The sequence below is a fragment of the Gymnogyps californianus genome, chromosome 24, assembly GCF_018139145.2.
Source record: "Gymnogyps californianus isolate 813 chromosome 24, ASM1813914v2, whole genome shotgun sequence".
NCBI lineage: Eukaryota > Metazoa > Chordata > Aves > Accipitriformes > Cathartidae > Gymnogyps > Gymnogyps californianus.
The window spans coordinates 4,448,081-4,463,583 of record NC_059494.1 but is presented as its reverse complement, the minus strand read 5'-3'; the positions used below and the strand labels follow the sequence as shown (position 1 = coordinate 4,463,583).

At 41.9% G+C, this 15,503-nt stretch overlaps 1 protein-coding gene across 1 annotated transcript in view; it reads left to right on the top strand.

Moving 5' to 3' along the window:
- The window catches only part of DOT1L (DOT1 like histone lysine methyltransferase), a 66,981-nt gene that overhangs the window by 26,418 nt on the left and 25,060 nt on the right, over positions 1-15,503 (top strand). Inside the window, 4 exon segments of the mRNA XM_050910683.1 lie at positions 784-878; positions 3,574-3,636; positions 11,871-11,926; positions 14,665-14,744. Of these exon segments, the coding sequence (XP_050766640.1) occupies positions 784-878; positions 3,574-3,636; positions 11,871-11,926; positions 14,665-14,744 (294 nt within the window).

The following is a 15,503-nucleotide window of genomic DNA, read 5'->3' as shown; positions in this document are numbered from 1 at the left end:
TAGCTCATATATAAATGAGCTTTGCATGTTCTCAGACTTTGTGCTGCATTTCATGGTGAAAACCAGTATAAATATTGCTAGACTATGATAAACATTTTAGCCAATCTTGAAATTAATGGCGTAGGTATGTGACCAACAAGTATTTGTTTTGGGATGTGGTAGAGTTTGTCTAACTGTGTGTTCAATTACTTACTTAAATAGTGAATTACAATGTAAAACCTGTAGATTTGATGGAATGCATATAAAATTCATGGACAAAAAATTTAAAATGTAGCTATTCTGAAACTTGTGTGAATTTGTAAAAATGAACCTGTAGTATTTAATGAAAGGAGCCATTAATAATTATCAGTACACATTGCTGTAAATGTTGTAGTCTTATGCTGTTATCATAAAAAGTGCTCAATATATTGAAAAATGTAAACCTCAGAACTACAATGCTAGAAATTCTTTTCTGTAAGAAAAGTGAAATTGCACTACTTACTTTCCAGTTAGGATGTAAACCCTTTTTACTGAAAAACAGGTTCTTAGTGTTTCACATCTTGTAGGGAAATGGGACTTGCTTTAGTAATGCACGTTGCCTTGAATCTGCTTTTTGGTTGAGAGATAGGCAGAGTTCATATGGGAACTGTCAGACACAACTGGGAGTTGAAATTGTACCCTGAAGCCTAGTCCCACAGATTACCTGCATTTTTCCTGTTGGCCTCTGCTCTAAAAGCTCTTATCTCCCCTTGCAGTGGTTTTCTACTGAAACTTGTTCCCAGATTTGGTTTTTCTTTTCTGCAGGTGTGGGTCAGGTGGTGCTTCAAGTGGCTGCAGCCACAAACTGCAAACATCACTATGGTGTGGAGAAAGCTGATATTCCAGCCAAATATGCTGAGGTGAGTTTTTTTGAAGTAAGTGGTGTGTATATGCCTTATTTGAAGGCTAGCTCGGTGGTTCAGGATTACTGTTAAGTGCTGTGCAGGAAGAGAAGCAGAGTTTCAGTCCTAGTTGCTTTTGCTTCTCGGGTCAGCAAGACCTGGAGCACAGCATGCTTGGGGGAAGAAGTGTATGTCTAGTTGTTTGCTAGCAATGCTTGCGGAGTGCACAGAAGGAGCATTAGCATGTTTCTGAAGTGATTTCAGGACCAGGAGATGTAAAGCTGTTTTAACAGTACTGGCGTAGGACCTATTCAAAAGGAAGTGCAGTGTAAGCTTCACCTAAAGACCTGCAATCATTCTGTGTCTGAAATGGCTCTAATACAGGACTTCCAGAGACCATAGCATTAAGCAGATCTAGGAATGAATTCACCAAACAAATAGTCCTTAAAGGTTTTAAAGGCTATGTTTCTGCTTATGGTAGTGATGCCCCTTTTTGGTGTCCTAAAGCTGAAGTTCAGCTTAGTTATTAAACTGTTGTAGGCTAATTGATGAGGCCTGTGTTGGGTATCTGGTTAATAACTGCTTAGTAGGCACCTAAATGAAGTCTTATTGTAAGAAAACCATAACGTTTAGTCAGGCAGGCAGTTTTCTTTACACTTCTAATTCTGTGCCAATGGGGACACACAAAGATAATCAGTTCCAAGGCAAAGCTGGAAGGCAAATGAGCTACAAGCGAACAATAAAGGTTAGTCATGCCTTACCGTAAGAAGTTTACTTTCTTCAGTAGACTGAACAGAAACTTATCCCTCCGTATTGTTAAAACAAGCTGACTCAGTCTGTACAGGCTAGAAAATTATACCTTATGAAGGGAGGGGAAAAAAAATAAAAATCCTTGATCCTCCTTTTCAGTGGTGTGGGCAAAAATGCATAAACACAGTGGCGAAGAGGATCACACAAGGATCTAAAAATCCATTTTGTTTCCCCTGCCGTGACCCAGTGGAAATTTCCAACTGGAGTGCTCTTTGCAGTCCCTCTGCGTGAGTGTTCTCGTTTCGATAGGGGGTCACTTGCAAGGCCTGGACTCCTGTCTGTGTTTACTATTAAACTTAAAGATCAGTGTTAAAGAGGGAAAGTTAAATTCTCACTTTCACTAATACCCCTTCATGTCATTGTGCAAACACAAGGCTTTAGTGAAAATAGTTAGCAAACAAAAAAATTACCCAGGGATTGCATATTAGGAGCATTAACTCATGGGGTACCTTCAGTTCCAGAAGTCCACCAGTATTTCATAAGATTACTGGATGAACAAAATATACTGCATTATTCTTCTGGTTACAGACGATGTCCTGTCAGATTTAACAACTAAACAGCTGCTGCAGTGTCAGAATGTGTGAAGCTGCCTGTGTACAGCTAATCTGCCTTGTGCCGTGTGTAATGGACCAGTTTTCCTCCCCATTTCTGACAAAGATTTCTGGAAGGGATTGGATTAAGTTCCTAGTAAAGATTGGCTGTTGCAACACATCTCTGGTTACTATGATAATTAATGCAGATGACTTTGAAAAGCTTCAGCTAAAAAGGAAGAATGTTATGGATTTGTTTTAGTGAAGTTGTCTTAAAAAAAAAATATATTAAAATGTAAGTTCATACAGCATATGAAAATACTGAAGATTTTTGTAAGCTTGGGAGCACTTTTGAAACGTAAAGAATTTTAAACCACAACTGTCAACACACACTGTTTTATTGACCTGCTGATGGAGGTCTTCCCTATCTCCAAGTTGTCAGTGAAGCCAGAATTCCTGCTATGCTTATCTCCCTTATCTCCTTTCCCTTGTACCTCCAAATTTGGGCCCTCCCATATGTGGAGTCAAATCCTAAAGATTAGGAATTTTTTTTCAGTCTTCCAAGACACTTGAGTTTCATTTTCAAGTGTGTGTATAGGTGTAGCTGGACCCTCACTGCCACCCTAAAGTAATGACCTGTGCTGCATATTGTCAGTTTATATAGATGGGGTCAAGATTTTGTAAATGTGGAGATGGATATTTGTAAGGCACCACGCTATCTTGATGTATGGGGTTTTTGGTTCCTTTCTCCTATATTTGGGCAATGGAAAACCGGTGCCAGCTACCTGGTTGGGTAGTAGCAGCCTTCCATCCTCTGCAGCCCTAGTCTGTTTAGATGTAGTTTGAAGCATTCTTCCTAGTTGCTCTGGCAAGTGCGATGCTCCTTCTGTTTGCTGTCGCAATGCTTTGCATGCAGCTTTCTGCTTTCTCTTTCACTCTAGCAGACCTGTCTTTATCCTGTTTGTTCCTTTGCTATCAGGGCTTAGACTGGGTTGTATTCAGTGCTTCCTACTCGCTGTGGGATTATGTACCACAGCACAGTAGCTACTTAAGGTTGCGCCATTTTTAGTGCTGAGCAGTGTCAACTCAGATTGCCTTGCTTATAACATGTAGCTTTGATGAAAAGGGGGGAGAGAAGAAGATGGCAGCTTTGACTTGGGCCTGATGAAGCAAAGGTTTTTTTAAGGAAACTAAACTACAGTAGTTGTCTATCTGCCTATCCTTTGAGTGTTAATGGCAAAAAACCCCAACCCAACCAAACAAAAAGTCTTGGGGTCAGTGAATACTGTCAGAGCTGCATCTCCTTTTACGGCAATGTAACTGGTAACACAAGATGTCCTAATAGGTGGTTTTGTTTTTCCTCCCTCTTCTAGACGATGGACAGAGAGTTCAGAAAGTGGATGAAATGGTATGGGAAAAAACATGCAGAATACACAGTGAGTGAAATTCAGCTGAAAAACTTTGTGATCCATGCTGATGTACAGAATTTGCAAAGTCCTCTTCAGTGTTTCACCAGCCAAGCAGCAGTATGAGTTGTATCTGCTTCCTGGCTTTTATCTTGATCCCGAGGATGGTGTTCTCCAAGACATCCTCCCAGGCCCCTCTCTTTGTCTTGCTTGACATGTGGTATGGTGTTATTGGGAACACTTCCAGGTCTTTTCAGAAGCTCTTGGAAGATTTATTCTTCTAAAATGTTGTCGTTTTAACTGGGGCTGCCATGTGTCTTCTGTTTGTATTAAATCTCCTTTTACTTCCCCCCCCCTCCCCTCCATGGTGTGGGGGTTCTGCTGGGTAGATTATTGAAAATGGCAGCCCCTCCTTGGGTTTCTGAAATCTCCTGCAAGAAACAAAAGCTGAAGCTTTGGTTCTGCAGGCAGGTGAAGGTGTGGTCACCTGGGACGGGGGGTGGAGGGGATGGCATGGCAGGGGTTTCAACATTGGGGAGCATGGGGTTGAAGCTCTGGATGAATGCCAGCACTGCGAGATTAGAGCAGAAAACTCCAGGACCAATTAACAGGATAGATGATTAGTAGTTGGAGGTAAGGGGTGGGTTGTGGGCTCAGGAAGGATGGTGGGTGGTTAGTTCTGATTTGGAAAGGATTGGAATTAGATCCTCTGAGGGTGGAGCTAGGACAGGATGAGTAAATGGGTCATCACAGGGCATCTCTCTACTTGGGGCTAGGGACACATGTTGAAATAGCTTTCCCCTTCCTCCGAATGTTACTTAATCATTGTGGATGTGTTTTCTACTCTGTAATGATAGTGTGAAGCATGTGCAGAGTCATACACTGTCTTGTGTCATTCCTTCCCCTTTTCCTTTTCTCCCTCTTCTTAAATGTCATTAAAAAAATCTGCTCCCTAGTTAATCACTTTCCAGTGAGGAAATGTATGTAATCATAGTAAATAGGACCGCACTGGGGGTTTTGAAAATATGTGTATTTATGCTTCTCCTACCACTTTCCTATGGTCAAGGAAGAGGCTGGATGGATCAGGGTTGTTCCCTAACTGCCCAGAGAAGTTGGGTCACTCTTTCCTGCTCAGAAGTTGCAGCTAGCAATGTGTACTGCAGTTGAAGTGCGAGCAGGTGTTTGGGGAACTGCTTCTTCATTTTCCTTTTGTACAGAGCCATTATTGCTATGTTACTGGAATGGTTTGAACCACATGGCTTTCAGCGTTCCAGCACTGTGGGATCAAATGGCAGGTCATAGATGGCCAGCCTTTATTTCCCAATTTTCTGTGTCTGCTGGGATCCCTGGTGCTCTTTAGAGGGCTTATCTTGTAACGAAGAATGCTACAACTCTTCCTTCGGGAAGCGGGCTGGAGAAGGTGATAGTGCCACCTGCCTCTCTGCACTTTCTTCCTGAAATGCCTTTTACTGTATAGCGTGATTTTCTTCAGAGAGATGCTGGGCCTGCTGTGGGACTAGTTTGTAGCAGGATTGATATCAGGCTGCTAACTCTTTCCTGCTGTGGAAACACTGTGAATGCTTTACTTTTCATGAAGTGGCCATATGGCATTTTTCCATTGTGTCACCCAGCTGGCATTACATGAAAGGAATTGTTACTGAAGATTCTCTGCTTATGAGCTGTGTAATTTAAAGAATAGGATAGGAACTTGGACTAAAATATTGAAAGCATATTGATTGCCGTAGGCAGCGAGCATTTCCATATTGTGCATTCCAAGTGACAGAGTCTGGTACTATATTGAAACAAAGCTACTTATTTTTTGCTAGGTTCTTTGGCTTTTATAACTCTGTTTTCTGAAAAGTGTTTAGAGGAAAATTTCTCTTGAGTATGCAGTCTGCTTTTCTGGGAAGAGTTGAACACTTGCAGCACTTCTTGTCTTAAGGAATTTGGTTTCCTATCACCATGTTGTAGTGATGCTTGAAGATAGATTTTGGTCTTTTACATGTAGACACACAGGGCAGATTTTATTTAGTTTTTATTGCTTCATCAAACATCTTAGGCTTACACTTGCAGTTTTTTGCCAAACAGTATATTTTCTTTAGTAACTCCTTAGACAGCATCTTCTGTAGGTAACTATCGTTAAACAGAGAGCAAACTTGTCTCATAATGCAGCTAGAAGACACTGGAAGGCACAGAATTAAAAGCCTGGTATCTTTATCTTTATGGAAAACAACTTTGTCCCTCCAAAATGCTTAGTGGGGTGCCAAAATTCCAAATGTTGGAGGCAAAATAAGCACAAATTGAAATAGTCTGTCATCAGCAGAGCTTAGCTTGTGAATTCCACTCTAATGTTTTAGGCAGTCATATGAAAAATAAATATTTTGAGAAGAATAAAGTGTTGGAGGAGGGAAGCTTGGCAGAAGTTCAGTGGGAAGAAGTCTCGGATCCCACCTGCAGCTTTGTCTGAATAATGTGGATGGTGGTTTTGACTTCATGCACGTAACAGCTGCCTTGCTGTAAAAGTAAAAATTGTGGTACATAAGGCAGCAATAAATCCTGGAGCTGGGCCTGCAGGGTTGGGTTTGGTTTTTTTTTTTTTTTAACAGCCAAGAGCCTAGTACAATTACAGATTTCCAGTACAAATGGATCTTTGATTTTTCACTGAAAAGTGATCTGCTGCTTGTCTTAAGTCTTGTATTTTAGCTAGCACTGTTTTGGTGAGGCAGCAGTTGATAGCCCCTTACCAGCTCTGCAACCATCAGATTCACTTCCTTACCTTCCCCACCGGAATATTCTTGTTACTGCTGGAAGTTCTGAGCTTGGACACATGAATGCTGATGAGCAAGGTCCAGTGACAACGTTTAAAATAAACCCTGATTGTCCAGGTATATTTCCATTCTATTTTGTCCACAATCATAGAAGAAGGTCTCTTTTGAGAAATGGTTCTGTACAAAATATGCAGGGTCACATACATCCTTTCAGTACACACGCATCCTTTCAGTAAAAGAAAACATCATTGCGTAGTCACTTTCAGATGATAATTGCACATTAAACTTCTCCAGTAGCTAGTGGCAAAGTGTCCTGAGGCATGTTGGATGCCTAAGGCTTCTGCAGAGCTACAGCTGCTAGTAATGGATCCTCGCTGCAGCTTTAGAGTGGGAAGATCCATTTGGGGCATGAGGAGTGGGAGAAAGGTTGCTCATCATACGTTGGCTTGTAAGTCTCCTAATCTCCAGCTATTGTAGGTAATCGTATCTCATAATCCTGTTAGATGAACTGAGTTTCATTTTAAATGACGAGCTGTTCAATCTCATGATTCTAAATGGAAGAAAAACCTGAAGAGAGTAACATGTTCTGATAAGAATCTTTCGCAGTTTTTATATTGAACTGATATGTTTCAACTTGCTATAAATATTTACATCCCTGTGCTACGCTTGTATGGTTGTTTATGTCTAATTCCTGGTCAGTTAGGCATAATCATATTCTTTGCTAGTCGTCTCTTTTGCATTTGGAGGGAATGCATTATACTTCTAGGGCTTTTTTCATCATCATCATCAGCTGCTTCAGCTTTTTGGACTAGAATGTCCCACTTCCAACACACCTCACTTTGTTTCAACTCCTTTTATCTTCTCGTTTCTCTTTCCATGGAACTGAGAAGTTTCCAAGATTAGCCTTACCCCATTCTTTTCAAGAAAACTGTTGTCTGAAGGAAATGGGAGACTTTTCTAATGTCATTAGGCCTAGATAATTAGAGAGTCTTTCTTGGGGAATTTCTGCACACGTGCAGTCATCAAATTAAAAAGCGGTATTGCAATTAAGAGGCAGATGGGTTTTCATGGTTTCTAACTGTAAATATCCTCATGTGGCCTCAAAATCAGAGCCATCTCCAGGTATCTAGGGCACAATGCTGAGATTGCCATGTAGCAGAAAGTGCTTAAGTGTTGTTCTTGGGGTACCCTTGAAGAAAGTTTTCAGTGTGTCCTCAGTGCCTACTACCTGTTGTACTCTTCTGCTAGGGGAAGGTATTCTTCCAGTCATATGTTAGAGTAGGTCTCTGCAAGCAAAGTTGGCAGTAGCTGCAGTTGCACATTGCACTTCTGCTGAAGACAAGGATTTGTTTTGTTTTTGTTTATTCAGGGTTGTTATAACAGCATACCTTCCCCTGTTCCATAAAAGCTTGGTTTAGCAGTAGGTGGAAATCATCTACAAGTCTTCAGAATAAGTGCAGGAAAACACAGGTCAGTGTTGCTAAAGGCTGGGGTTTTGGCTGGATGGACATCTCTGACACACGTGCTGCCTGCTCAGAGGAAACCCCAGTAGCTTCTAATTGCTGAAGATGCTCTGTGGTTCCACCCCATGGATTAGGGGTGATTTTTGTTGTGCATAAATCAGTGGAAGCCTGGCATCTGTAAGCTTGCGGGCTTGTCTCTGATTGAATTTGGGGTGCCCTGTCTGGCTTGTTTTCCTGGAAGTCTCTGTTCTGAGCAAAAGCAGAGTGATTTGTGTAGGAGTTTCATTGTCTCTTGTTGCCTGATACCAGCTGCTGGTTTGTGGGGATAACCGACATCACCTGTACTTAAAAACTTCCATTGCTTAACAGTACACTGCAGCTGAGGAAAGGGCAAGATATCAGTTTGTCCCAGATATTTTTGAATACCCTATTTCAGCGGGAAACTTGATGTTTTGGTATTTGAAAAGCCCTCCAAACGTCCCCTGTGGCTTTGAAATGATGCCACATTTTGGAGGTTTGGATTCATGCCTCCAGTTATTTTTGAAAAGAACAGGAACCTAAAAATAACCATGTGTACTTTTCCAGGCAGAAATGACTGGTTTTTGTGAGCCAAGTGTTTGCATGGAGGCTGCTGGAATGAGGCATTCTGCGTGTGAATTTATGGCTTTGTGTAGCCGGTCAAACAGAGCGTTACCAGAGAGACTCCCAGCCCAGCGCTGGGGCGAGAACGAAGCCCTCCTCCGCGCCAGAGGGGCTTGACCTTCATAAACTGTTGCTCTGCTACGTGATGATTGCACACCCGCTGGAGTGTACCTCTTGTTGCTTCCCCCGGGCGGTGACCTGCCGGTTTTCTTTGAGTTACAGGAAGAGTTACAGGAATCAGATGCCGTTGAGCATATTTCTGCGGTCTCCGTAGAGCAAATTTATCTGTTTGAAAAACCTGAATAAAAACCTGTTTTGGCTTCTAAATTTAGAAACAATGCAGGCTGGCAGCTCTCTGAAGCAGATTTCACTGAGCTAATTATCCTTTTAGATAAAGCATGTCTCCTGCACTGTCTAATCAGATGAAAATATCTGCATTACAGATGGTCCCTTCCATTCATTATTCACTAAGGAGATTAAGTTTCGCAGAGAGAGGAGGAACACGATGGGGGTGGGGACACTGGTAGGAAGAGATTGGGTGCATCCCTGTAGCCGTCACCGCTGCTTTCCACGGACGTGCCACCTTCTCCCTACATGACCATAATGGACCATGTTCTTCTACTGGTTTAGCTACTGCAACCCTTGGCCAGGAGTTAGTTAGCTGGAGTTTCCTTACCAGTTCTTGTTTCGCTCTCAAAATTATTGTAAACCACAGAGTTGACTGGGATTTTGGGTGGGATTTTGTTGGATTCCCTCTGTCAGTTGATGGGGAAGGCCCTACTTTCCTCCTTTTAGGCCATCATTTATTGATCACTGCTCCCCAAGTACAGTAGGTGAAGTCAGGAGTAGTCAATCAGATAGCTCTTGTACCTGTTTTGAATGTAGCAGACTACTGATCCAGGAATCACTGTCTTGCTTCCAGAGGGGAAAAAATAACCAATTTTCTCCCAACCACAGTTGACCATCTGGTTATTTCTGTACTCCAGTATTTTTCCTGGTGAGATTTTTCCCTCAGCTATTGGCTAAGTATGAGCTAGGGTAGCATTACAATACAAAAATAGATGAGTTTAAACAGGGCTGTGGTTCATTTGAATTGTGACATGGCTATATCTTGCAAAAGTAGACAGAGGGAAAAGTGTTCAGCCTCCATGTGTTATATCAGGTTAAAGCATGGAGATTTTGGTTATAACTGCGCTCTTCCTAACCACATAGGCAGGACAAACATATAGTGTAATTGGATCCAAATAAAGTATAACAGCCACTTGGGTTAGATTTCAAGACCTTTATATGAAACTTAGTATTTCAAAATAGTTTCATGTTACGCTGGTTCTTTGTTCTCTTGCTGGACTATGGCTTTATAATCATGCTTACTTATTTTTCAAATGTTTTGCTTTCTTCTGTTAGTGTATGAAAACCTCATGTAGACATTAGAAACTGTGTGGTGTGGAGGACTGCAATATAGAAGCTGACTTGCAAAAATTGCTATAAAATAAATATACTTGTCCTTGCATGTGGGTTTTCTTCTACTGTGTCTTGGTTACTCAACCATGAAACTATTTACTACGAGAACAGATAAGACTTTGAGACAAAATTATCTCTTAAAAATAATCTAGAGATGATCTCCATTCACAAATAGGGCATATAGAACTCCAGAAAAAATGTTTCTGTATACGAGGTGAGAAAAACTCAGTACTCTTTAGAACTGTTCTGATGTTGCATTGAGTTTCTGCTTTAGATTTTGAAAATACCTAGTAGTATGCTGGTAGGTTGGATCTGTCTGAGTTCAGTCTCCAACGTATGCTTAGTTTTTATGATAGCGGGGATATCAAAACATGCATCCCCTCCCAGCACGTGTGAGAATACAGGTAGTAATTCTGTTTTAAAATCTTATTTCAGCCTAGCTGTTTGGTGGAACAGATAATTCCGACTAACTTTAGTTATTCTAACCTGCTGTTTTCAGCATCTTTGGTTTCTGACACTTAAGGCTCTTTGCAAAGTTCTTGATCTCTTGCCCAAGAACCCTCAATGTTCACTTTTCTCAGCCCTCTTGCGCAGTGTGTAGCAGCAGGGCATTTGGACTTCTTTTTTTGTTTTGTTTTTTTTTTTTCCCCTCCTGTCCTCCTGAGAAGCAGACCCACTCCTGTTGGGAACTGTGGCTTTGTCCTTCACAATGGCTCTGACAGGTTTACCTCTGTTTGTCATCCCTTCTGTGGCTCTGAGTGCCGTCAGGCTGCTCCGCTGGGAAGACAGAGCTACGGTGGAAGACACCAGGCTCTGGTGCTTCACTGGGACAGGTAGCCTGGCTTAGCTAGCAAGGTTTGGAAGTAGCTTGAATGTGTCTGCATTGCAGTGCAGGCACTTCTGTTTGAGTTGTCACTAAATGAGAATAAGTGCTGGCATGTGAAATGCTCACTTCTTTCCATGCAAAGGAATATATGCAGAAAAAGGATGCTAAGCAGTCACTGTCGTTGCTTTGATGTTCCTGAGGTTCTGATATAAGCCATCATCTTACTTGCTCCTTCAAAGTGCGTCATCATCATTAATTATATAGTTGCATATTATTTTTTCTCTCCTCCTCTTATCTTCCTCCCCCAACCCTCCTTCTGCCTTACTTATGGCACAGCAAAACAGCATGGCCCATAGATTCCTCTCTCATTTCAAAAGCACGACTGAGAAAACATTAATCTGTGGAAAAGCTATGTAGTTGCGGGTATTAACCTGGGACTTGATGTGGTTTCATCAGAAAGGTACGATATAAGTCACTGAAGTCATAACTATAATGATTTTCAAATAAGGTCTTTATGTTGCTTGATTTCCAACTTGAAAGTGTTAGAAGCATTTAAGATTTATATTTAGTACCACAGAAAAATCAGATGCTTGTCTGTCTGTTCCAACAAGAGCCTGAATTACGAGCCAGTGTTTCCAGCAAGTGCTGTGCCGAATCTCTTTGCTCTGGTTCCCCCTCTGCTGAGAGGGGCTGACCGAACCACGGGGGTCAGCGGGGACTTGAGGAGGCATTCGCTGATCGTTTCTGGTACGAGTGCTGTACGGCATTGCTGGCTTCTCCATGGAGCACAGTCTTCCTAGGGCATTGGTGATACCCAGAGACCCTTCCCCGTTCATCCTGTGGCAGGAGAGCAGCTGAGGGTGGGAGCAGAGAGGGAGGCACCTCCGGAACCCGAGGAACGGGCAGAGCCAGCAGCTGAGCTCTGGGTGCTTCATCTCCTCGGTATTTCCTAAAGACTTCATTTGGCCTTATTTGTAGTAGTATCACTGAGTTGGTACAGCATGTTTGGCCTTCTCCAAAGGAAAAGGGATATGGAGCAGAAAGGAACAATGTTAACTCGTGTGTGTGTGTGTGGTTTTTTTGTGTTCTTTGTCTTTTTTTAAGCTGGAAAGAGGTGACTTCCTCTCAGAAGAATGGAGAGAGAGAATTGCAAACACAAGGTACAGTACAGCAATTGAATGCTGCTTTATGAACTGAATATTTGGGAGTTTGTATAATGGAAATTGGGAGGCTGGCCAGCTTTTTATATAGAATTTCCATAGCAAATACCAAAAGTCTATCTGCCAACTTTTATACTGGCCTCTTTAGATCCTGTTTTCTGACTAGAAGAATGGGTTTAAATGCATGTCCCATGATATTACATACAAGGGTGTATCCAAGATAAATTCTGCTTATACAGAGAAGTATAAACCTCTGTTTGTTTTGCATATCCTTGTAGTTTGTGTCAGTGATTCTGGCAAAACACTAGTTATCTTGGCTATTGGTGCATACAGCTAAGCTCACGTTCCATTTAAAAAAAAGCAAAAGACCCAAGTGAGTCTGTTCCAACTTAAACTGGGAATTCATTTAAGCTGATTGTCTTGAAGATTTATTTCTGTGAAGATCTGTACAGAGGGTTAGACTCCTTTTTGATGGTAGCAAAAAGAGAGTAAATTTGTTAAAAGCAATAAAATATTCTTCTGTATTTTTAAAGGCTTTGCATTCTTTCAGCCTTATGGACAGAAAAAAAGGTCTTCATATGACCTTCTGGGCCACCCTGTTATGTGGGGGAATGGAAGACAGTTGTCAAAGGGGGCTTTCTGAAAGTCTTCAGCGTTGTGGCAATTTATGGATTGCTTCCAAGACACTGTTTTAAGAGTACTCCATCAAGAAGGCGTCTGCTGGGCTGATGACTTTTGCGTTATTACGTACCTCAGTTAAACTTCTGTAGGTGCCTTTTGATTTGTGGACAGACTTGTCCCAGCCTTTTGCAGCATAGTGGGGTTTTGCTTTGTTGCTTGCTATTCCAAATGCACACTCCTCTGCTGTCTGTGCAACTTTCCTTGGAACAAATCTAATAATTTTTATTTTTAGCTGAAGTACATCTAACTGCATACAGAAATGCTGGTAGATGTTTATTTTGTATGGTATGCAGCTAATTGTATGCCTACTGATCCACAGCCACCTTGCTCTCTGATACAGAAATTCAAAAAGAAGTAGCTTTTTGCTCACAACTGTTAGGTGTTTGTGTTTGTTCCGAGTATGCCAACTGTTCAGCGTCTGCTCTCTCTAATGAGACTGCAGATTGTCTGATGAATTCACATTGGAGCCATCCAATCTTAGAGAGTAAGTTGAAGTGTCACCCTTCCCATGAGCGTGGACCGGTGGCCAGGCTCTGAAGGGAAGGGTGCATTTGTACCAGGACATGGTTCTACGTGGTTGAGTGCTGACATGTAAGCAAGCTGTGCAGCACACAGTATTCCTGTTAATAACTGTACTTGTGGCTTAGCAATACGTGCTGAAAAGAGGGCTGAAGTGAAGGTGGACTGGGGGCTCCTGTGCTTGTCATACACATACAAAATATTGTGCCAGAATGAACACTAAAAAAAATATATCTGGCAAGCTATGTCTTTTTCCCTTCCTTCCCTGGATGTTTTCTAGTCCCATTAATATGCTTGGCTCTTTTGCAAGGCCTCTTTTTTGGCACATGGTGGGAAGGAGGAGGAAGAAACCCCTGCTAGCCTTACTTGCCAGGCAGGGTTTCCCAAATTTCCAAGAGCAAGGCGTAGCAAGAATAACTCTTTTCCCCCCCCCCCCCCCCCTTTTTTTTTTTTTCCCTTGGTGTATAAACATTTTTTTCATCCGTGGTTTTTAATAGCTTTGGCTGCTGCTCTTAAACTCAGTGTCCTTGTTGAACATGTTTCATGTGTGGAGGCACTAGGAGGGGAGTTTTCAAACAGACGTCTTGCAAAGAAATCAGTTCTTTATGTTGAAACAATATGCTAGAACGGCTTTCACAGTTTATGCATGCAGGGTGCTCGACGGCTTCCAAGAGATGTTGAGGACTCTTGTTGCAAGCTGGTGGGAAATGGGCACCAGGGACAGTTAGACCAGGCCCAGGCTCTTAAAAATAAAGGGGTATTTCTTTTTGAATCTGTGACGTGTTCTGTTTCTTTCCCAAACATTTGTATCATTTGTGTGATTCTACCTATGTGCAGGTTTCTTTGTTTCCATATGACTGTTTTTTTTTCAGGAACAAACCCCCCTCATTGGATTTCCTAACCCAGAAAGAAAGTGCAACTCCTCTGTTGTGGGTTAGGGTGAAGTGCTGGGTTTAGGACAGTGAAAACGTGCTGAGATGTCAACTGTCTTTTTGCATTACGGGGGAATTTAGAGCTAGAAGAGAAAATATATTTTGATATTTTGCTGTAATATTTTAAATGCACGTGAACAAGTAATGGGGTGAAAAGTGTCTGTTGTGTTGGAGTATTGCTTTTCATGTGTGGATTAACTACTGTAAGTGTGTTGGTGGTTGCTGTGTTGGTGTTTGATCTCACCATGGCAGAGGGGTGAAAACATTTTGCACATTGTTTTTATGTTGAAACTTATGGTGCAAAACTCAGCTGTATGCTGAGAGGAACTGTCAGAGCAGGATGCCTTTAAAATTTTTTAAATGTAATTAAGTGGGCAGAGTCTGTGAATACTAAAGGTAAGGTCCTGTTGTGTGTCACAATGCAAGAAGAAAGCATTTTGTTGGATGGAAGTAGCTGTATAGTCAGGGACAAGCATCGTTTTTCAGTTTCGTAAGTGGCTGTAAAGGCTATAAGTGACCGTGACTCGTGGTTGTGCAGGGTATTTGTGTGTATACTTGGGTGCCATTTGCCTGTCCCTGTTCATTAACTAGACCATTATCTTGCAGTGTTATTTTTGTGAATAATTTTGCCTTTGGTCCTGAGGTGGATCACCAACTGAAGGAGCGATTTGCGAACATGAAGGAAGGTAACAAATCGAACTTAAAACCTTTTTCCATTGATTTCCTGCTTACTGTGGGAGCTGGTGGTGGTAAGGGCTTAGTTACAGCCATCAGAAGCCAGGTTGGTGGGTTTCATTCTGTGCCTTGCGGGCAAGCGTCTGCGTTGCAATGGTTGTTTCTTGGGCTTTTTACTTCCCGTCTTAATATCTGCTCTGACCTACCTGATTACTTGGAGGTAGCTCTGCATGTGAAGGCTCTCTGCGGAGCTCTGTTGGAGTGGGAGGAACTGCTGGTCCTTTCTTACCTGTTATGGGAGCCGGCAAAACATGCAACGGCCAAGACTGCAAAGCTTCCTGCCTGCATAGGCATGGCTTTGTATATCCCGTTTCTGTAATTGCATGCTGAATTCAGTTACTGGATTCTCCTATCTAAAGTTGTCACATTTTATACTGGGTATTAACTAATAAGTAATAAAATGGGGACTGTCACTGTCGTGTGTACTTCCTGAGAAGTTGCATTGCAGACACTAGTGACCGGGGATGCCCAGTGACCCCACTGTGGCCCTTACGTTGCCCGAGGTGTCTTTTTTCTTTCCTCTTAACCGCTTGGATAAGTAACAATTTTATTTGGTTATGGCAGAAATTACAAAAATAAGTATTTCTGAAAAGAAAAATGCATGGCATGAACAAAGAAAGAAGCTGTGGTTTCCCATAGTACAGCTTTGTGCTGAAGTAAATAATGTGACTTTTGGGCTCTGTTGCAAACCATAAAACCCCCAAACTTAA